The sequence below is a fragment of the Zychaea mexicana genome (genome assembly GCF_025766255.1).
Source record: "Zychaea mexicana strain RSA 1403 chromosome Unknown BDB00scaffold_8, whole genome shotgun sequence".
NCBI lineage: Eukaryota > Fungi > Mucoromycota > Mucoromycetes > Mucorales > Lichtheimiaceae > Zychaea > Zychaea mexicana.
Genome location: NW_026516671.1, coordinates 128,833 through 151,242, shown reverse-complemented (window position 1 = coordinate 151,242; position 22,410 = coordinate 128,833). Strand labels below are relative to the sequence as shown.

General features: G+C 43.1%; 5 protein-coding genes across 5 annotated transcripts; 4 read left to right on the top strand and 1 right to left on the bottom strand.

The window, feature by feature from the left end:
• Position 1: 1 nt before the first annotated feature.
• BDB00DRAFT_803310 (uncharacterized protein) lies at positions 2-1,489 on the top strand. The gene has a single exon (XM_053122003.1). The coding sequence runs from the start codon at positions 473-475 to the stop codon at positions 1,310-1,312; it is 840 nt and encodes a 279-aa protein (XP_052983861.1). The 5' UTR covers positions 2-472; the 3' UTR covers positions 1,313-1,489.
• A 1,490-nt stretch (positions 1,490-2,979) lies between these two features.
• Positions 2,980-4,732, top strand: BDB00DRAFT_756444 (glucose-6-phosphate isomerase; the record flags this gene model as incomplete). Its single annotated transcript, XM_053118908.1, has 2 exons — positions 2,980-3,684; positions 3,788-4,732. The coding sequence occupies 2 exons, from the start codon at positions 2,980-2,982 to the stop codon at positions 4,730-4,732; spliced, it is 1,650 nt and encodes a 549-aa protein (XP_052983860.1).
• A 347-nt stretch (positions 4,733-5,079) lies between these two features.
• BDB00DRAFT_784528 (uncharacterized protein) lies at positions 5,080-8,337 on the bottom strand (the record flags this gene model as incomplete). The annotated part of the gene is made up of 6 exons (XM_053120468.1): positions 5,080-5,222; positions 5,274-5,475; positions 5,650-6,098; positions 6,227-7,222; positions 7,455-7,787; positions 8,064-8,337. The coding sequence occupies 6 exons, from the start codon at positions 8,335-8,337 to the stop codon at positions 5,080-5,082; spliced, it is 2,397 nt and encodes a 798-aa protein (XP_052983859.1).
• Positions 8,338-15,744: 7,407 nt separating this feature from the next.
• On the top strand, positions 15,745-18,200 carry BDB00DRAFT_582628 (uncharacterized protein). Its single transcript, XM_053117937.1, has 3 exons — positions 15,745-16,017; positions 16,157-17,831; positions 17,900-18,200. The coding sequence occupies exons 1-3, from the start codon at positions 15,884-15,886 to the stop codon at positions 17,912-17,914; spliced, it is 1,824 nt and encodes a 607-aa protein (XP_052983858.1). The 5' UTR covers positions 15,745-15,883; the 3' UTR covers positions 17,915-18,200.
• Positions 18,201-19,013: 813 nt separating this feature from the next.
• Positions 19,014-21,525, top strand: BDB00DRAFT_756399 (kinase-like domain-containing protein; the record flags this gene model as incomplete). Its single annotated transcript, XM_053118905.1, has 10 exons — positions 19,014-19,107; positions 19,186-19,266; positions 19,458-19,650; positions 19,777-19,917; positions 19,986-20,102; positions 20,163-20,196; positions 20,274-20,390; positions 20,673-20,875; positions 20,939-21,057; positions 21,122-21,525. The coding sequence occupies 10 exons, from the start codon at positions 19,014-19,016 to the stop codon at positions 21,523-21,525; spliced, it is 1,503 nt and encodes a 500-aa protein (XP_052983857.1).
• Between the last annotated feature and the right edge of the window lie 885 nt (positions 21,526-22,410).

The window sequence follows — 22,410 nt, the reverse complement described above, 5'->3', positions numbered from 1 at the left end:
TCTCTCTTTCTCTCTTTCTTTCTGCAACAGTATGAGGGAAAAGGTTGACAAGTGCTAGAGAACAATGATTGCTTCGTGCTAAGCATGCTCCAATAGCATGCGCCTGCTAACCCACCAAACACGCATGTGCCTGACATCAGTTGATATATCCAGTGAATTAAAAATCAACACTACTACTTCTACTAACCTGAACATTAAAATCCCCGGTGGGTGATGTATATGCATTAGTGCGATATAACAATAACGTCATTTTGTTTTTGTTCTCACAAATTCTACTGACACCATCCAACCAAAACATAAACGTTGACGTTATTGCAGCTATTAAAAAATACTACTACCAATCACGCAAGCGTTGACTTTCCTCTTCCTCTTCCTTTTCCTCGCCTTCCTTCTCTTCTTCCTCTCTCTCTATCTCCTTGTTTCTTCCTTTCTTCCTTGTAAAACTGTGACCACCACTACTACCACCAGTACCATGTTCCTTCCGGGCGTCAACAATGCCAACCACATTCCGAAATGGCGACTCTCCAAGAGCTACGAGTCACTCTTATTCAACTTTAGCGACCAGGTGGAGCTGCGTAAAGCGTACAGCTGCATATGGAGTCATTTCGGAGGCAAGGCCATGACGATTGCTATGCGTCAAGTAAAAAACACGCCAAACAACTTTACTATTGTGGAGGTGGTGTTCAGCTCGGACAAGCTGAGCGACTACGCCTTTGACAAAGGGATCCGATACAACAATCGCATCCTATGGCCCGTGTTCAACGTGCGCTCGGATGTGTTGTATATTGCCTACCCGCTGTTTGATTTGCCCTTGGATAGTGAGGACGAGATCGAGACCATGTTGTATGAAGAATTTGCCGAGCCGAATGACGATATTAAGGGTCCTCCACCGAGGGATCAGGATTGGGATAATGGTAATGAGGGTAATGGTGGCGCCAATGGCTACAGTAACCATGATCATAAGAAGGCTACCAACGGCAAGGGCTTGAATGCACAGAACGGTTATGATGACGAGAAGGATGATGATGGTGATAGCTATGATGATGATGGTTATCAGGATGATGACGACGAGGAAGACAAACAAGGCGTGGTGGACGTGGTGCTCGGTGTCGATGATATCTCGGGCTTGTACAATGGTACAGCAACAGTGATCGTCCGACGGATCCTGCCACCATTCATGCAAAAGAACAAACTTGTGGATCAAGAGCGGCTACGGCACTTACTGCCAAACAACGTACGCGTCTATCACATGTATTGCAGAGACTGTCAAACGTTAGACGATCATCCTGATGGTGAATGTCCACAACAGTAACGGGCGAGTCCCGTCAGCTTTCCCTGTTGGAATAGAGCAATCTTTAGTACATACACTATGACTATCATTTCTGTTTTTTTTAAACCATGTTTACTACTTATGTTATCTATCATTATCATATAACAACAATATATGTATGCATACTACCAACACACCCATATGCATGCACTTTAAAACTATCAGCCGTATGTGTGCATATGTACAGTATGAAAGGGCTAAATTGTATTGGTATGATGGTCCGTGGCAGATAACGTATTATGTGCCTCCATGTGCATCGCGAGAGGGCGGGTTCTGCTCTATACACCCGACGACGAGATGCATCAATCTCAGTCTGGATTGAATGTACTAAACTTCTGGGGTACTTGAGGTACCAACATTCTTTTAGCCGGTCACTTTTGCTATGCTTGCGATGATCGCTTCACTGCTTCAATCCCCAAGTCGCTCCAGTGCGAACAGTTACTTCCGTTCGCTCCACGATGGGGAGCTTCGACCCGTTTGTATCGGTACGGTTGCGGACTGCTACTTGCTCTTTATATGTAAGAACAACAATGACGTAAAACTTAAGAGAGGTACTTGACGGCTATGTGTTTTATGCGGTTTGCCTGATACTTATGCTCCTTTCTCTCCGCTCTAAAAAGGCGTTTGGGGGAGGAGTTGGACCAATACAGAAAGCCAACAAGTGCTTAATAAGCTTTCCAGGGGTGGAAAGGGGTTTGTGGATAATGCACAGCTTTAAGCCTGTGTGCTGAATAAGCGTCATAAGATACTCCAAGGTCTCTCTTTCCCCACACGACCCGAGAGATCCAAAAGATGATCGCGTTTTTTGCGACGGGTAGCACCGGTATCACCCAATAGAACGCTTTGGCGCGCAGACACGCGTTTTTCATTACCTCTTTATTTATTGCTAGTATCATCAGCCACGACAACGAAACGCAACGAAACAAAGCGAAGAACAAACGGATCGGATCGGGACGGGTCTTATGCCTGTGTGCTCTCTCTCTCTCTCTCTGTTCTTCTTGTTTTATTCAACGTGAAGATCAATACACATATGCTCTCACACCCTTCTACCCCCCCCCCAAAAAAAAAATTCAATTCCTTTGGTTACACGTTATCTCGCGTAGTAGACGTCCAGGAAGAAGTAGTGTATTACGCGTCTTGCATTATATATATATACTATTACTTACAAGATGCGGAGAAAAAGAAAAGGATCGCGTCATCGATTGCTGCCTGCAATGGGGGCTGGGAATGGCTCTCCGCTCTATTCTTCTTTGTTATCGATGAAATACTGGAAAAACGCTGGATTTTTCGGGGCATTTAGCTTAAAACAAGAAGAAGGTTCAAAGAGAGAGAGAGAGAGAACAGGAGACATGCAACCGCACAAGAGTAAAAGATCATCTTTGGAGGCCCCCATCGAATAAGAAAACGTGGTTGGTGTACTTTCGATAAGCTTTACCCAAGCCCGGACAATTTGCCTTTTTGGCCCGGTCAAATGTCTGGGTGGGGGGAGTAAAAATTACGGCGGGTCGGGAAAATCTGTTTCGTGTCGACGCCGTTGTGCGGAGCACTTTTTTCTACTGGGTACAAAAATAAAGCGATCCAGTCTTCCTTTTTTACTCTTCTTTTCCCAACATTTTCCCGCTTTACCTTAAGCATCTCTACAATCCATCATGGTCTTGGCTAACCGTTTGAACGCATGGACAAAGCTCCAGGAGCACTACGATGCTCAGGGCGCCAACATTACCATCAAGGACCTCTTCAGCCAGGACAGCCAGCGGTTTGACAAGTACTCGCGCAACTTCCAGGGCACAGACGCGACGATCTTGCTGGATTTCTCCAAGAACCGCGTTACCGACGAGACCTTTAAGCTGCTGCTGGAGGTTGCCAAGGAGGCCCAAGTCGAGTCGATGCGTGACAAGATGTTCTCTGGCGACCGCATCAACTTTACCGAAGACCGTGCTGTCCTGCACACCGCGTTGCGCAACTTGAGCGACAAGCCCGTTTACGACAACGGTGAGAACGTCATGCCCGAGGTCCGCGAGGTCTTGCAGCACATGAAGGAGTTCTCGAACGCTGTCCGCAGTGGCGAATGGAAGGGATACACCGGCAAGGCGATCACGGATGTCGTGAACATTGGTATTGGCGGCTCGGACCTGGGCCCGGTCATGGTCACGGAGGCCCTGAAACCTTATGCCCAAGACGGTCTCAACGTGCACTTTGTCTCCAACATCGATGGCACCCATTTGGCCGAGGTCGTCAAGCGCTGCAAGCCCGAGTCCACCCTGTTCATTGTTGCAAGCAAGACCTTTACCACCCAGGAGACCATCACCAACGCCACCTCTGCCAAGGAGTGGTTCTTGAAGGAAGCCAAGGACGTAAGTATTTTTCTTGTGTGGGCGTTTGTGTCTGGTGCACTCGCTTGTGTAACTTGGGCTGTTTCGTAACACTGACGCTGTATCTCTCTTACGCTCTATACAGGTTGCACACGTGGCCAAACACTTTGTCGCCTTGTCGACCAACACCAAGGAAGTATCTGCATTTGGCATTGATCCTGCAAACATGTTCAAGTTCTGGGACTGGGTTGGCGGCCGCTACTCGCTGTGGTCCGCCATCGGCCTGTCGATTGCCATTTCCATCGGCTATGACAACTTTGAGCAGCTGTTGCGAGGCGCGCATGAGATGGACAACCATTTCCAGACGGCCCCCTTGGACCAAAACATCCCTGTGATTCTGGCCGTGTTGGGTATCTGGTACAACAACTTTTACAAGGCCGAGAGCGAGGCCATTTTACCGTACGACCAGTACATGCATCGGTTCCCGGCCTACTTCCAGCAGGGCGACATGGAGTCGAACGGCAAGTACGTCTCACGGTCCGGCGAGGCGGTGCAGACATCCACAGGCCCAATCATCTGGGGTGAACCCGGCACCAACGGCCAGCACGCATTCTACCAGCTCATTCATCAGGGCACCAAGCTGATCCCCTGCGACTTCTTGGCTCCTGTCGAGACACACAACGCATTGGGCAACCACCACGACATCCTGTTGTCCAACTTTTTCGCCCAGACCGAGGCTCTGATGGTTGGCAAGGACGAGGCCCAGGTCCGTCAAGAGATGGGCCCTAGTGCTGCCGAGAACATCGTCCCCCACCGCATCTTCAAGGGCAACAAGCCAACCAACTCGATCATGTTCCAGAAACTGACGCCTTCGACCTTGGGTGCTTTGATCGCCATGTACGAACACAAGATCTTTGTCCAGGGCATTGTTTGGGATATCAACTCGTTTGATCAATGGGGTGTTGAGCTCGGCAAGCAGTTGGCCAAGGCTATCTTGCCTGAGCTTGGTCAGCCTGGACAGGTCGAGTCGCACGATGCTTCTACCAATGGATTGATCAACTATTACAAGTCCAACAAGAAGAACCTCTAAACCCTCTCTAGCATAATTCATCACACACATACTCTTGTTCCTCATCCTCTTTCGATCTCAAATCACACAGTCAATCCACATGCCGCCACCATATTAGTTTACTTTGCATTCTTCTCACTCAATTAGGATTTTTAACTCTCTGCTTAAATAACACACATATATTTTATGCAGTATCATCCCCTAAACTCACAACAATTACAATAAAACTGAATTGAGAGATTATAACCGGAAAACCAGGCTTCTTTTGTTTCGACTTTTGGCAATATTATTAACAAACAATTGAAAAGTAATGTGGAGAGAGGAGAGAGAGAGAGAGAGAGAGGGAATATACAAATGATTCGATGCGTTCATTGACGTTGAGGGACCGGTGATGCTTGTGTAAACATCTGTAGCTTATCCAAAAGATCACTGATTGCAGTGTTGTTTCCCAGGGTATTACCATTCGTAGCCGGTGCGGGCACACTGGCACTACTCACGCTGGCAGTGGTAGCTATAGCAGGAGCATTAGCAGCTGTACTACTACTACTACTACTACTCATACCGATACCGTTACTCTTGTTATTATCGATTTCGTTCGTGATCGACGCAGAACCATTCGCATGTGTCGCCGTCTGATATGCTTGTTCGGAATACATTGCATAGTTACCATTTGATTGTTGCTGTTGCGGCGGCTGAGAGTAATTATTACCATAGCCATATCCATAACCAGCGCCATAGTAGGAAGAAGTAGTAGAAGAGCTAGGCTGACTCGTGGGAACAGAATAGGCCGGGGCATTCATGCTTGTGCTTGTATTCGTGGGCGTCGAAGTAATCACAGGGAGGTTTGGCGGTTGCTGTTGCTGTTGCTGTTGCTGTTGTTGCTGTTGTTGCTGGTTCATAGAAGCCAACAGCTGTTGCACGGCAGGAGAATTCAATACAGCAGGAGAGATATTCGCAGGAAGAGCAGGGGTAGCGACATAGGATGTTTGTTCAACATTTTGTTGTTGAGTAAAGGGTATGGAGTTCACAGGTGGTGTATATGCTTGCTGCTGTTGTAGTCGTAGTTGTTGTTGTTGTTGTACTTGAGGTTGTATTTGAGGTTGTGGCTGCGGTGGTTGTTGCTGCTGCTGCTGTTGGTGCATCATACCTTTGACCAATGTAATCAGTGATGATAGAGTGTTTGGATCGATGTTAGGCATGGCCGTTGGCGCAGCGGCCGCTGGTGGCTGTACTGGAGCTTGGGTTGCTTGTGGTTGTGCCTGAGGTGACTGTATAGGTCCTTGCCGAGGGGACACAGCTGCCATAGGATATGAAACTGGCTTTTTCTGTTGCGTCATGACACGCTGCATGACTGCAATGGCTTCTTCAACCGAGATACTGTCATATTCTAGGTAATGAACAATATAAGAGCACAATGTGTGATAAATAAGACCACAACCCATTTTGACAAGTCGTTAGTAGTGTGAAAGAGTAAACGATAACAAAAGTGAAAAGGAGAGAGACCCAAATCATTACCATCGAAACGGACGCTTCCGTCGCCTGCTTCTTCATTAGGCTTAAATACTTGTAAATATATCTTGCCTTGCGCCTGCTTTGCTGGATCAACAACTAGCAGCGCCCTCACACCTTCCATAATCAAATGAGACACTACTTCATCACGGCTGAGCTGACCATACTGCAAGCGCATAGTATGTATGGCGATCTGCTGCAATCTGAAGGACTTCTCAATATAGTCCGTAAAGTTGGAACTCACATTGTCCCAGGCCACAACTTGTACTAGGGGAATGTCCTTTTCAGTTCGCTTTGGTAATAACATTGAAGGAGGCTTCGACGCCAACGCATGTTGTTGTTGTTGTTGTTGCTGTTGTTGTTGTAGAGCAGGATGAGCATGAGAATGGGCATGTTGATTAGGATGTTTCGGTGACGGCTGATAATGACCCTTGCCTCGTATAGGGGGTCTTGCACCAACATTATCGTTTCGCCAAGCTTTTCGATACAATGTTTCTGCAGCATTTGTATTTCCAATAAGAGTAGAAGCAGTGGTGGTGCTACTACTACCTCCAAATCTTCCTTCTTCTCCACGTACTCTTCCCATAGTTCCACCGCCGTTACCAGCTCCATTACGACCGCGAGCGGAAGAAAATCTGCTCTCAAAACGATCACCATCGCTCACATTCTCATAGTCGTCGTTATAACGATGGTGTTGGTGTTGTTGTTGATTATAATCGCGTTGATAATTGTCGTTATCATGGCGATAGTGATTGTTTCCAACAGCAATAGAACTAGTAGCGTTAAAAACATTGCTTGTAGTAGGAGACGTAGGATAGGATGGCTTGAATCGTCTGTTGTTGCCATTGTCTCTGTAACGGTCATGATCGATTTCATTAAACTTGCGTGCAGGTCTGTTTTCATTATGGAATTTCTTGTTTGCTTGATACGATGTCATTGGAGAAGGGCTGCGTCGTGCATTCGGAGTAGTATCACGTCGTCTTGGTCCGGACAAGCTGAGTTCTGATAAATAAACAAATAAGTTTCGCAAACAAACATTAGAATTATTAAAGGAAGGTGATGAAAGAAAGAAAAGGACGTTGTCTGTGAAAAACCCAAGATTGGATATTTGACGGTGGCTTTCGTCTTTCCATCCCTCTTTCTCTGCTGATATATATGGTCTGATAGATGCACGTATACGTGTGTGTGTGGGTGTATGTGTGAACGAATGTATGGTTAGATTTCAATACATTACCGAGTTGCGAGCCACGGAAGAAGTTTCCATTTTCTGAATGATAAGCATCATGGCAAGCTTCACGTGAACCAAATTGAATAAAACCAGCGGTGTCTTTAAAGAAAGCATCGACGATCGGTCCATATTTGCTAAAATAGTCCAGGATATCGCGCTTCTTTAAACCATGGGGCAATCCCCGAACCAGCAAACGCGCTTCGGGTATCACTTGTTCTCGATTTCTTTGTACTGGGAAAGGCCTTTCGTTACGACTCGGTGAAATACCCATTCTTCTAGTAGGAGAGGCTGCAGAAATATTTCTACCCCTACTACCGCCACCAACATTAACTCCATTTTCTTTGGCAAAGGCACTAGTAGTAACACGACGAGGTAGAGTAGTTGCAGCAGCAGGAGAATTGGCAGTATCAACAGCAATAGTGGAAGGTGCAGCAGCAGCAGCTACACTAGTAGCATCGGCTGCTCTAGAAGCAGTAGTAGTACTAAAAGTAGTAGTAGCAGTTCCATTCTCTTGATTGCTTGCACGAGATCCGTGTTTGCGTTTAGAAAGCATCTCATATTCATCAAATTCATCCGGAGTACGGTCTCGTTTCACACCAGCACCTGGCGCAATACGTGGTTCCAATTCTGCTCGAGGATGAGGTTGTTGAGGTTGCGCCAGTTGCTGTAATGACGACGGTGGCGGAGGCTGCAGCTGCTGCTGCTGCATTCGTTGTTGTTCTTGTTGTTGCTGCCGTTCTTGTTGAGAATCGTGTTCCTTTGCTTGTTCGCTTAATTCTTCTTGTTCTTTCGTAGGATGATTGGCAAATAACACCGCCAAGAAATCAGTCACCACACTGGACTGTGATGTGTTTGGCACATCTTTCATTTCGACATCTTCCTGGGCCATATTAGCAATTACTCTTTTTTTTCCACTTTCTACAATTTTTTTTTAAAAGATTGAGAGAGTTTGTAGTTTAAAAAAAACGTTTAGGGTGTTTTTGGGTGTGTGCGAATACTATAAAAAAAGAGAGAAATAAAAAATTGGGGAAGCAATTAAAAAAAAAGTTATTTGTGACGTACTCATGTATTGCCTACCAATCACAACTATGGAATCGAAGTTTCCCATTTTTTCGGTGATCTGGTGATATCCTAAAATAGGAACCTTGGGTCACACAATGTTGAGTAGCTAGGTTCAGGATTTCGACCGATTAGGGGACATCAATAGGTTTCTATATTACATATGGACCGGGCATCGGTTAGCATGGTATTCTTTGACCACGTTTATTCGTTAAATACACAGTTAGCGTGATTTTTGAAGTGGAATAGTGAATGATATTACTTCGCATAAGTGGTTGGTGCAAGCATCGAGAACGAATATTGAGAAGAAGCGTACCACCATATGTGTACAATCGATTTGAAGAAACCTTTCTTTAGTGCACAAAGAGGAGAAAATGGTGATAAGGAGCGCTGGATCCCATTCTACAAGCCGCTCGCTTTTTAAAATATATGATATGTGCTTAACCAGGGAGCAGTAATTTTAGACTCTGCATCTCCCTATCATATTATACTTCACTGAGCTTGATTGTGCCTAGAAGTTTAAAAGCACTACTTTAGAGAAAGCACGTCAGATGCTATCTACTTACGAACAGCTGTTTCTTATTAGAGACATCCAAGCTGTATACAGTATATCAGTTTGTAACTTACCATCAACAGCAGTTACTGTTATGAAGTGGCAGAATCGATGAAAGAAGTTGTCAGTAGGCCGTTTATAGCGCATTGACTACTTGTTAATTACTCATTTTATAATTGGGAGGTTGTAACGCAGGATATCATTCAGAGTCTTCAAGTGGTATGTACATGAGTGGTATATGTTATCGTAACTTTTCACAAGGGTCAATCAATCAAGAAGACACTGTCATTTTGATATATGATACGATAGGAGGACCTGCGTCAAATTAAAGTATACAGTATTGTAATGGTAAGCATTTGAAGCTATAACTTATTTATAACATAATCTATTGTGAGCTACTTGCATGGTCTGCATCCTTCTTAATCCACACAGTTCCATGTTCCAATCTACACCGCGCAATTAATCAAAGTTTTACTCGCAATCTTGAACAACGCTCACTAGGAATATAGATTCCCGGTCAGATCCAAACAATACTGTACTAAAATATAGAGCACGTAACGCTTATAAGCACTTTGAATAACATTCGCTGATATAATGATTTATGTATTATACAATTACAGCAATCTCACTGACTTCATTATCAATCTTGTACTGATCGTCTAGTTTTTATGCGTGTACGATTGTATAGAATGAGCATAGCAGTAGTAACACAGTACATCAGTTATATTTTACTTTTGCATCTCGTTGTTATCCAATCACTCTGAAATTTTAGTGGTGTAAAAAAGAAAACATTGATTTTGTTCCAGCTATATACTGCTAACCAGTCATTATCGTAATAGTGTCTGCAAAAGATATACAATACTACAACTTTTTCAGAACACAATGAACCAAACAAGTATTCTGGCCCTGCTACACCAGATTGCCGCTAGCATAGATTTCTATTTTAGCGACGCAAACCTCGAACCTGTCAACATTATGATGAATAGAGTGGTTTTGCAGACTATGTATGAGCACCTTTACTTTGAAACAACAACAAGCAGGACAGAGTTATCAATCCACTCAGTGACTGATAATTATACAAGTTCCGGTACCACACAAACTTTTGTGAAATTAATAACGTTTCCAAACAATGTTTCGTAAAAATTTCCCTTATGAGTGATATAAAAATGTAACGCGGCTGTATTAGTAGGCATACAAGATTATGCTATTGAATGCCGTACGATACAGTAGATAAAAGCATCGTTACCTATATAATATTTACAGTACTTGCCATTGTTTCCGCTTGCACGATAAGAAAAGCAAGAGGTGTGTAATTGATGAATAGTTGTGCGTAAAGTGCAGCACATGAATGTACTCCTTTTGACTCGTGCAGGAACAAATGAAAAGGCAGTTACCACCACTCCTCGGTTGGCATTGTTTTTATAGCTCCTGACATGAAGAATATGGCTAAGCAGCATGAAACGAACACTAAGATGTGCTATGAATGTATGTGCAACGTATCATTTTTGCGCGTTGTTTGTAACGCAAATAGCAAGCTCTTTTTTGTAAAGTATGTACATAGTACATATATTATGCACGATAGCCACAACAACAACAGCTTTGGGTATTTATTGATGTGCGTGGCACAGCATACATTGCTTTATCTGCACAACAACTGATATCGACCGGACACGGACTTGTCCCGTAAACATGGACACTTTTCCGTTCATCAATCTGATTTTATGTATAAGTGATCATTAACTTGTTAATTGCGCCACGTTGAGTTTTGATGACCATCGGCTGCTGTTATCGAGCAAAGCTTATTCTATGTAACTGATCGAAAGCATTAGAATGAAATATGATGTGCTACTACAGTTACCCGTTGATATTGGTGCACATATTCTATCGCTACGAAATTCTCTTGCTATGATGGGATTAAAAAGAACATTTTTTTGTGAAACATTGCAAAAAGACGAAAGCTTTGCCTACTTTAGAAGATATAGTAATGATCACTTTACTGTCGATCTGCTTAAGTTTGCTATTATTCGGTGTAGTACTAGAATCATGACTTTAAAAGTATCGATTGCGCAAAGAATGTCGTAAAACAACATATCGTTTAATGAATTGATCTTATGGTAAAATGTTATGATCCGATTGCTATAGTACGTTCTCTCGGTCTTTGATACCAAAAAATGATAAGAAAAGCCTATACAATGATTGGGACAAATAGAAACAGGGTTTGCAAAATTTTTATGGTATCAGTTTTATTCGTGAGTTATCCGATTGTTGGGACTTGTGGGTATTACTATACTGCAGGTGCCGGTTTTATCACCTTTTTCAGGATACCTCATCCGTTACTCAATATCGCCTAAGGCTAGACTCATCCTCCAAAAATAGCCACTTATACGTTATAACAAACGGACGCTCGATTTATGTACAACTTCCACCTAACAGGTAAGCATAACGTAAATAAAAAAAAACTAAGCCAGTGGCAGTTGTGTCACAGGTGACGGACCGTGTCCAGAGTACACTATTTACGCGTTTTATCAAGGATGTGTGAAACAATTGACATATTTTCCAAATGCGATTTCAAAATCATTCAGCTGCCTAAAAGATACTGCCAGTGCATGTCTATTTTCTCCTTTTTTTCAACTAAACGAAGCGATGAATACATAATGTATCGCGAGTGAATAAGGATCGAAAGATCTAGGCCCAGTTTCGGAATCGTCGCAAGCAAAACGCATAATATGGAACAGTAGTTTAGTTTTACTTTTATAGACATTACTATTGCTGCGGTGAGTTTGCTATGGTGCCGTTCTTTTTAGAAACGTACGCCGTGTATACGCACAGTTAACTGCATCATGCGCTCCTTGTTAACTTTGATCTAAAAATGCCTTGAAAAGTACGATTGACTTGCAGTGCGATCGTGCATGTCTTTTCATACTATGAAAGAAGAAGAGATAGCTTTCTTCTCTTATATTATTGCATCTTGCTATCAACACAAAATAGTTATTCTAATGTTACTCGCACAATCCCGTATAGTTGCACTATCTCAACACCGATTCAGCAATATACAAATCAGCACATTGCACGGTTCCTCCGGGATTCCGATTATTGATTCACTGTCTCATCAACAAAAATAACAGCGATGGAACCTTATTTCTTAGTAAGTAATGTAACATCACAGTCGTCAAAGATTCCATTTACGCCACCTGTAATACAAAACTTTGTTTGACTTGTTAATGCTGCGTTTTTTATCACTTTAGCTAGGAAGTTGTGTATGAAACAATTTGGTTTTATTGACATCTAAATATTCTTGCAGTATATGGGTGCATATTTTACTAATAATGTTTTCACCGAGTAGAACCTATGTTTGCTACTTTACTCCAGCGTATATATGACGCAGTACGTGTCGTGCTAAAAGAAGAAGGTATACCGGTTTGCTACGCGCACCGTTAATGCATTCGGCCACGTGCATGAGTTGCTTGAAAACGATACTGCACGCAGCTGTGATGAGAAAACAGCTATTATAGTCATAAACTTAACTTCCTTCCATCCTTATCAAAAGGTCACCTTGAGTAGGTCGTATCGATTACCATACCATACGAGAAAGACACGCCAGTGTGCGCTGTTAATATCAGATGACTACAGTAATAGAAAGATTTAGAATTTCAACGTCCTTGTCTAATGAGAGGTCCGATGCTTCTTTATATGCGTTTTTAACAATGGACACAGATCAGCAATAAGTTGCTGAACTAGCCACTTATTATTATCACACCATATGACATGCCGGCTTTAAGACATATGATATTAATTGAAGTGGTAGGACACGCTTTCTCAATCGATGTGTATGTTTTGTTTGCATACTACATTCATCACATCCGGTTATGGCATCTATACCCCTGGAAAGAGAAATGTAAATAATAGCAAATCACGCCATTATTTTGACCACTCGAATACAAGGTAGGTGCGTCCGTGACCACCAATTACTGCTTTTGTACATATGTTACACTATCAAAAGGCTTGCTGTGCGTTTCATGAGTCGTTTGGCAGCTCAGCATACTTGATAAACGCATACTACCGTGCAGTGCCATAACCAGTTACCTGTTTTTTTCTTCGGCACTACTGATTGTCGCCGGCATGAATGCAATTTGTTTGACATGTTATTAGAAAATGTTACTTGCTTTATGTCCTATCCGGGTACGTAGAGGGTCTTTATTCTTTCTGGCTATACAGCCATAGGCGAGCCTTGAGAAGAAGCAAGTCCAGTTTTTAAATAAGCATTTAACAAACAAAAAAACAAATTCTCATGATCATAATGCTGCTGTTGACATTTGTGGATTAGGATGAAGCATAAGATGGTTGATTTTCTCACGCATAATCAAAACAAACAGTAATTGAAGCTTAGTATGACCAACTTGTCCGTGAGCTTAAAACACTTTTTTTCATCTTTAATTAATTTTGGTACGGAAAAATCAGGAGAAAGGGACACCTATACAAAACGCAGTATAGTAATAGCATCAGAAGTAGTAGTGCCGTTAACTTGCCACACTTGACTGGAACGAAAAAAGAAAAAAAAATATCAGTAACGTATCGTGATGCTGATGCTGTTCTCCGATCATTGTGTCCGTATGCTTTGTGTTCTCGTGTACCTTAACAACAATCAGACATTCTATCCGGCACCACAGCATGGACTAGTAAAGGTGCCTTGGCGCTGCAGATATTGCTATGTAGTAGAGATATATAGTATGCAAAAATGCAACCCTTATGATAGTAAAAAGAAGATTACTGCAGTAAAACGAAAAGGCCGAGAATCGACTAAATTTCTTGGAACCAATCACCAGTAGAAGTAATGCTTATTAATGCAGTTTGTTATTGTTATTGTTATTGTTTGTTAGCTTATTGTCATTGGACTCGCACCACAGGCTGTCAACAAAAGAACCATCGGGCATTCGAACCACGCATTAAACCGGGAATCAAAGCGTTCCCACCCATGAAAAAAGTGAAAACACAAAAAGTGATCACAAAGTGAGAGAATAGAGAAGTTTAGGGCTTAGCGCGTGTGGTGTGTGTATGCACTTACTGTCTTAAACATGTGTATAGTATGTGTATCGCTTCATACTTTGTTACACACTGTGTGCAGATACACACCACAGGGCTCGAACACTCGAAAAAGAACCTTATATGTAATAAAGGTAGTACATTATCATTTGCGGTCATTTGGAGCTCGGATGGGCGTATTTGGTAATCAATCTTACTCTCTACGAAGGAACCAAGTAATTAGCAACAAATTCTTTCTACGTTTTTATCATCCTTTTCGACGTACACGTAAGGCAGAGCATATAAGACAGTACAGACATTATGAAGAAGAGGAGTAATGTACAAATATGAGCGCACAGAAGAAGAAGGGTGATGTATGAGCTAAATCGAAAAAGACACAGGCAACGGCAGATCGCGATGTATGTGCGCGCCCACATATACGCTCCGCACCCTTTAGCACTTTGTTTACACACGTAAACTTATTACAGGAATGTCCTTCTTGAACGCTGGTCGGCTCGTTCTTTTGTAATCAATTCTATCTGCTACATTTGAGTTTATGGGATAGTAACCATGTAGCTTGCTACTTCCCTGATAATTGCAGCAGATACTAACCAAAAACAACGGTTGCTGATTAGTCAATATTTCGAGAAAGATAAAAAGGGAGCAGCAATTTTACGTAACTGACCCGTCTCATTGATTATGTCAGATGAAAAGAATTCATTTTTTTCTCTTCCAGCCATATACAGCATGGCCCAGTATCTTTACGTGGTAAAAACATAATTTCCCGTCCCAGATTCCGGATGGCACATCGTTGTCGTCTTTTTTTACATACGTATGCCGGAAAAAATAAATGAGACATGTGACCTATGAATTAAAACAATCTTTTAAAGATTTCAGTTCGCAAAATAACGGTTGGCATATATGATAATTTTTGCTCCATAATCAGCGTGCTGCTCGCTCTGTTCCAGCCATCCTGCTCTCTCGCCTTTCTCTTATCTTAAGCGAACAAAAAGACAGATGCGATTAGAGAAGAAGGGAAAGAGAGCAATGATGAAAATTTAGGAACAAAAGTGACTTGACGTCTTCTTCTCTCCTGAGATAATGAAATTAATCCCGAACAATAGGCTCATGGTGAAAGGGAGAAAGCTGGACGTTTTGTTACCAAGATCTACCAATTGCAACGAGATGTTCCCGCTTCCCTTTTGAAGCATTCTGAAAAAAAGAACAACTAGTGGAAGATATACTGGATTCGGATTGTGCTTTTGTTATATATAGCAACATCGACATTTTCTCTTTGTCTTACCAAAAGCACACAGAATCAGTTTAAATAAGTAATCATACACTGGTGATGGACGTTGCACTTCGTAAATATCGAGGGAAAAAACGCCCGAGTTTTGTAAACGGTCTCCTCTACTAGGTACATCACCAAGTTCGAATCTATCCATCGCTATAATTGCCCTATATAATGTCAAAAACAGTTTGCAGAGAGTAAAGATGACGTTTGACCAATGAGATTGTTTGTTCTGACGATATTGTGACCCACCCGATTTACACGACCATCTACCAAAACAGGCGTTGGGTCCGACTCACTGGCTCGTTTGAACTACGGAATTGAGCAAGTAAATAATCTAATTGAGGTCCAAAATCCTTCGAGTGCACTGCTCTTTTTGTTTCTTTTTATTTACTATTTACTACCTCAGAATTTCCCATCCTCAAACATATAAGACTTGTTTGACAAGCCAACTTTTTGTACTGCTTTCTCTTTTTCTCTCCTTCTTTCCTCCTCCCATTCACCCATCAGTCTATGTCATTTACCACAATGGCCAACCGCGAAAAGAAACCTGTTGAATACTATTTCATTGACATGAACGACCCTGGACGATACAAGAAGTTGAAGGTGTCTCATGCATGCGATTTTTGTCGTCAGCGTAAATCAAAGTGAGTCACTGATTCTCATGCTCTTGGTCTTTTCGTTATACAATCCCTATGCGTTACTACAATTTTGCTCGTACCGTAAAAAGGGCAATTTGCAAGGAAAAGAAGAATTACTGACACAGGCTCATAACGTATGCTTTAGATGCGATGTTGGTGTGCCAGGATCAGGAGTATGCTCCAACTGTCGCAAGGCAAATGTTGTTTGTGTCTTCTCAGGCAAAGACTCTTCTGACGAGAATCGGGACTACAGTCTGGACCTATCCGTGGAACCATCATCAGCTCACCCACCATCCCTTCATTCTTCTCATCCAGTACCCCCCGCTGTATGCCTAGAACCGCAACAACAACAACAACAACAACAACACGATCGAATCCCACGGATGAGCAAGAGCACAGCTTTGCTGTACTCTATTTACGACCAATTTCCCGCATTCCAGTTGGCTTGCCCGGATAGGGCTGATCAGCTCTGTGCAGCTCCTGCGGTTGGTGGCAGTGAATATCGTGCATCAATCCCCATTATCAGCAATACCGGCAGCAGCATGCCGCTTCTCCGCCTTTCCCAAAAAGCTGAGCATGCTTTATATCAGGCGTATTCCAGATACATCCATCCATATTTTCCTGTGCTGCACCAAACGCCATCATCGCTGTCAGTCTATTCCGCACTGCTTGTCCTCATGTGCTACATTCGCCCGCCAGAGTTATGTAACAGCTTGCCTTTATCCGCTGAGGCGTACTTGCATCAGGCGCAGGTACTCTGTTTGGACGAGTGCTCCCTCAGTGCGGTACAAACCCTACTTTTGCTGCACAAGCATCAGGAAATGACTACCACTTTGCCTTGCATGGCCTATTTGGAACGCGCCAGTACTATATTTGACAAGCTTGTACTTCCAGGCCCGCAATATCATGATCAGAATCTTCATCATCGTCAGCAGCAGCAGCAGCTTTACACCAATGAAGCAACCGCCATCTGCAAGATACGTTGGTTACTGTACGTTAGTATGGCGCTGACGGGACACCTAGCACATCAAAATGCCACATACAAGCGTTGGTTTGCGGTGCATGATGAGCGGCAATTGGTTCACGACCTACCGTATTTTGCTTCTTCAGCCACAGACGGCAACGATCATTCTACGGAAAACTTTGTGGAGCTCATCAAGCTGGCAAAACTATACACCCAGGTTACACAGCAACCATCACGGACGCCCTTTACATTTTATACTGATTCCCTTGCCGTGGACGATAAGTTCCAACAAGAATTGGTGAAGTGGAAGTTAAGCCTACCACGCCACTTGTACACTGGGACGGCAACGATGAAGACGATAGCGACGGCAGCAGTAGGAGCAGAAAGTAGCTCTATGGACTATAATGCCTTTTACTCGACATGCCTGCTCTTCCTCAGTGACACCTTATCACTATCACTTTCTGCCAACGAGTCTTCACCAGCAGAAGAACGATCATCATCGCTATCCGAGTCTTTGGCAACAGCTGCTAGGATACAGCAGTGCGCTCATACCTTGGCAACAACAGGTTCATTCATGGTTGTCAGCCAACCGATTATGCTACTTGCATTGAAGCTGGCATTAAACGAACTCATGTGCGCCTACACAACTTGGATTGCGTTCGAGCAGCATCAGAACAGCATTGTCCACTGGGTCTGCGACTGGTTCGCACAAACAATCTATCTCTGCAATAAGCTCAAAATGGACACTGCCTTTCCAGCTAGCTTGCAAAAGCTCCATGATTCAATGCTTAGCGGAACCCCGATGTATCATATCTACCATGAAGATGGAGATGACGAAGAAGATCAAGATGAGGAGGTATACATCACGGAGACCAACAAACACAACAACGATCTCAGTTTCTCATTATCGTCTTGTTGGAACAGCAACTATTATCATAAGCTCGATAGCAGTACTAGTAGCACCAGCGGTAGTAGCTTCTCACCAATCGACCATTCTAGTTTTGGTAGCAGTGGCAGCAGTGATTTCCCGATCACACCTACAGTATTTACAGACCAGGCTCCGGATTATTTTCAAGACACTGTCTATATGCATCCACCAGCATCACCATCACCGTCCCTGTCAAGTGATAATTGTCTGGACCTAGCCGCTGAAAGTCACCAAGTCTTTGCTGCATATCATCATCCACCAGTGTACGACACTACTTATCAACCGCAACATATCAACATGCCTGACCCTTTATGCTTCTATCAACAATCTTTTCATTCATGATCTGTTATTTCTAAGCATAATCATCCTACACCAATCCCATCAATTGTTTTGCACATTCATCATTAATATGACTTATACCAACACACTTGTAAATTCATTTTCATTTATCATTGCCCTTTTCTTCAATTCTCTTTATGTTTATCTCCTGAGATTGTATGCAACATATGTTTAGTTCCTTTTTTTATATGATTTCAATGAATAGGTGATCAATAAGCGGTTCTTTCTCACAACCAAGTCCTTATTATGTACGTGATAAAACGAGTTCATAATCAACTTTCAGTGGCTGCAGAGAAACTTGTAGTTCAAGAGAGGAGTGGCGCATATCTTTGTTCTTTTTCGTTCTTCCGATTTTGAACATTCCTCGGGGAACGGCTATCCCACGGAAAACTCCATCCAACATTATGCGCACCAAAAAAAAAGCTAGAATGCGCGGGATTATATAGCCGCACAAACTACTTTTTTTTTGATTTTTTGTTGAGCTGTGCCGCTCATGCACAGTCTTCCCTTGGCTTCGCGCCATAGTCCAATATCAATTTTCTTTAAAATATCCGAGGATGGACTCTTTTGTCATCATCCAACTTGTATTGCTCGAGTCATATCACACTACTCGTGCGTTTTGTTCGGTTCTCTACCCCTTTAGTTGTTTCTGAATTACTTCTTTTCTTTTCATACCTTTTTTTCTACGTTCGCTTCCCTTTCTCATTCTAAATCCTTATTTATCGTATCTTTTCTTTTCGTTCTCTTCACTCCCTTTCTTCTCTTTTTTAAATGCCATCATTTAACCCATGTACTGGAATTATTGCTTCTCCAGCACCACAGCGACGAATTGTTGTCAAACCGCATCACTCACCTAGCAACAGCAGTCATTATTATCGTCGACATTCTGGACGCAGCAGTTTACATCCGCCACCATCATCGACTATCGGCTCATCCAGCCCAGGACCCACATCGCCAGGAAATCGACGGCGTAAAGATATCGGCGATTATTGGTTGGGCAAAACGCTTGGCAAAGGCTCTTCAGGTACCACCACCATCATCACCATCATCATCATCATCATCAACAGCATTCAGTGCAACCAGGAAGATGAAAGGAAGGGGGGCCGTGCACGTTCGCGCGTGCGTCGTGCAACAATGCTGGCATAACTTCATACTGTTGTGTTTTTGAAAAAACAGTGTCAACAGCCAACTCATATTATCACTTGTACTCTATAGGTCGTGTCAAGCTCGGTATACATAAAGTGTCTGGTGAAAAAGTTGCCATTAAAATCATTTCCAAATCGCACCTTGCAGCCAACGCTTCCGTTGAACGAGCCGTGAAACGCGAGATTGCAGTGATGAAGCTAATACACCACCCGAATATTATGAGCCTTCTCGACGTTATTGATCTTTCGGATTCACCCAATTTGTAAGAAATTCTTTCTTTATTTAAAAAATATCAATTGCGTGGAACTCTCTCTGCAATGATGGGAACATTGCAAGCGCATCACTACATCAAAAAAGGGGAGGAGGGATTTAAAGAGCCTGCTTTTAGGTACCTGATTCTAGAGTATGTACAAGGCGGAGAATTATTCGAATATCTCGTCTCTCAAGGTCGACTACCAGAACCAGAAGCACGCAAATACTTTCAGCAGATCATTTTCGGATTAGACTATTGTCATCGTCATTTGATATGGTACGGGGAATCTACTCTCAAATGAGGCGATCAAAGAGCAAATAAATCATAATAAGCTTCTTATGTAGCCATCGAGATCTCAAGCCGGAAAACTTGTTGCTTGACAAGGACAAAAATATAAAGATCGCCGACTTTGGCATGGCGTCGCTGCAACCTACCGGTTCACTGCTGGAAACCAGTTGCGGGTAACAAGAAGTCTGTGCTTTTCGTTAATAGGAACACTAAATTAATGTGTAATATATTAGTTCGCCGCACTATGCAAGTCCAGAAATCGTCACTGTAATGCTTTTTTATTGCCCTCATCACCGAAACTTTATCCAGTATAACATCACGAAGCTAATGATCTTTTCATATAGGGCATACCGTATAATGGGTCAGCTTCAGATATCTGGTCGTGTGGTATCATCTTGTACGCTCTTCTTTGTGGTCACTTGCCCTTCGATGACGACAATATCCGCGAATTATTGAATAAAGTGAGAAGACGACCAATTGGGAAAAATATGCGTGGTATGTTCTGTGCTTACACTAGACTTCTATTTTTTCGTTCACTTAGGTCAAAATCGGAAAATACAAAATGCCAGATCATATTTCCTTGAGCGCTCGCGATCTGATCCAAAAAATTTTAGTTATTCGTCCGGAAAAAAGACTGACGGTAATATGAGTGGGAAGAGAAACAAGACTAAGAAAGTATTGATTATTGTTCAGGGGATGAGGATCATAAAATCTAATTATGAGGTGGTGATTTGTTTTTAAAGATGAAAGAGGTACAGCAGCATCCATGGTTCACAGCAGATTTACCACCCAACCCATCGATTTTACCCGATCCACCTACAGCTACTGAAATTGGACGGCCAGTTTCCGATCCGACCGAGATCGATGATCGATTACTAGAGACACTCAAAGTACTTTGGACAGATCTAACTACGGAGCAGGTCGTAGAAGCACTGCTAAATGAAGAGTATGTAATTTGAAGCTTCGATGTTGCATGTAACACTAGATCCATTAACGCGGTATACTGTAGATACAATATGCAAAAAGTGACTTATGTGTTACTACAACGGCATGCTAATAACTATTGGCAGATCGACCGAGATGACGATATCCGTAAATGCGGTACGTCGCGACTTGTTTTGATCTCGCGTTAGGCATGGACAGATCTGGAAAGCATTTACTAAACGAAAACGATAATGTATATCTATATTAGAATCGCCTGCGAAGCGTCGACGACCAGCAACAATATGCGGTGTGGCTTCATCAAGTGGAATTAGCAGTAAAGGGGTGCCGTTACCTGGTATCGACGACATGATGCATAAGATCGCCGCAAAGAAGGATATAGCAAAAGACAAACCGACACAGCCAAATCCTAAGCAGGTTGTAAATATTCCAGGGACGCCACCACAAACGTCATCAGATCGTAATGTTGGGGATGTCGATCTGCCTCCACCCGTACCACCGAAACCAATTGTGATACGCGCCGATCTTATCTACAATCAGGCACGAGCAGAGGCATCTGCTAGTCTAAAGTCACCGCGAGCAGCACGAAAATGGCCTTATACTCCAGTACAACAGCAGCGACATGATATGTGGTATGTACCTATCTATCTCTAGGTCTTCCTTATAAGCTTTAAGCGTGAATTTTTAACGCATACGTATGTGCTTCTTTAGGCGTCACCCACAATCCATGGGATCACCGTCCCCACACTATAGATCTACTAGTAGACAATCACAATCCTACAACAGCCCACAGATGGGTCACCGCTTTTGTGGTATGCATCCACTCATGGAACAGCAACAGCAACAGCAACAGCAACAGCAACAGCAACAGCAAACATACTCATATCCTCATGCAGCACCTGTACCACAACATGAGCATCAGCAACAACAGCATTACTACTATCACGCCGCTCAGCATCCATACCCACACATGTTCCCACAGCAACCTCAACAAGCTCCTCAACAACAGCAGCATTTACATATCGCCCACATGCTTTCCCCTCGGGCACCCTCTACGCGCGTCATGCATAACCGCTTTTCAAATAATAGATTCGCCATGTCACCACCTGTCATCAATGTATCCTCCCCACCATCTCCACATACTCCATCTCCTCCACAAACGTATACCACTACTACTACTGCTGCTGGCCAGCATTTCCATCAACAACCTCCATCAACACCCCAACAGCAACAACACCGGCTTGTCGCTGAGACAAACAGCAGTAGCACTAGCGGCAGTATGGAAGAACAACAGCAACAATCCAAATTCAATAAGTTAATTCATTTGTGGCAACGGAACCGAGTCGAGCCTGTTAGCAAGTCACCAAAAGCAAGCCATCGATTATCAATGCCGACGCCACAGACGCAGTTGGAATTTGACCGTGCCAGTCAGTCTCGGCAGTATATGCTCGATCATCAGCATCAACATTATTATGCTCCAGATTCACCACGAGCACATCCTGTTCCGCAGCAACAACAACAACAGCTGCCTCACCCGTT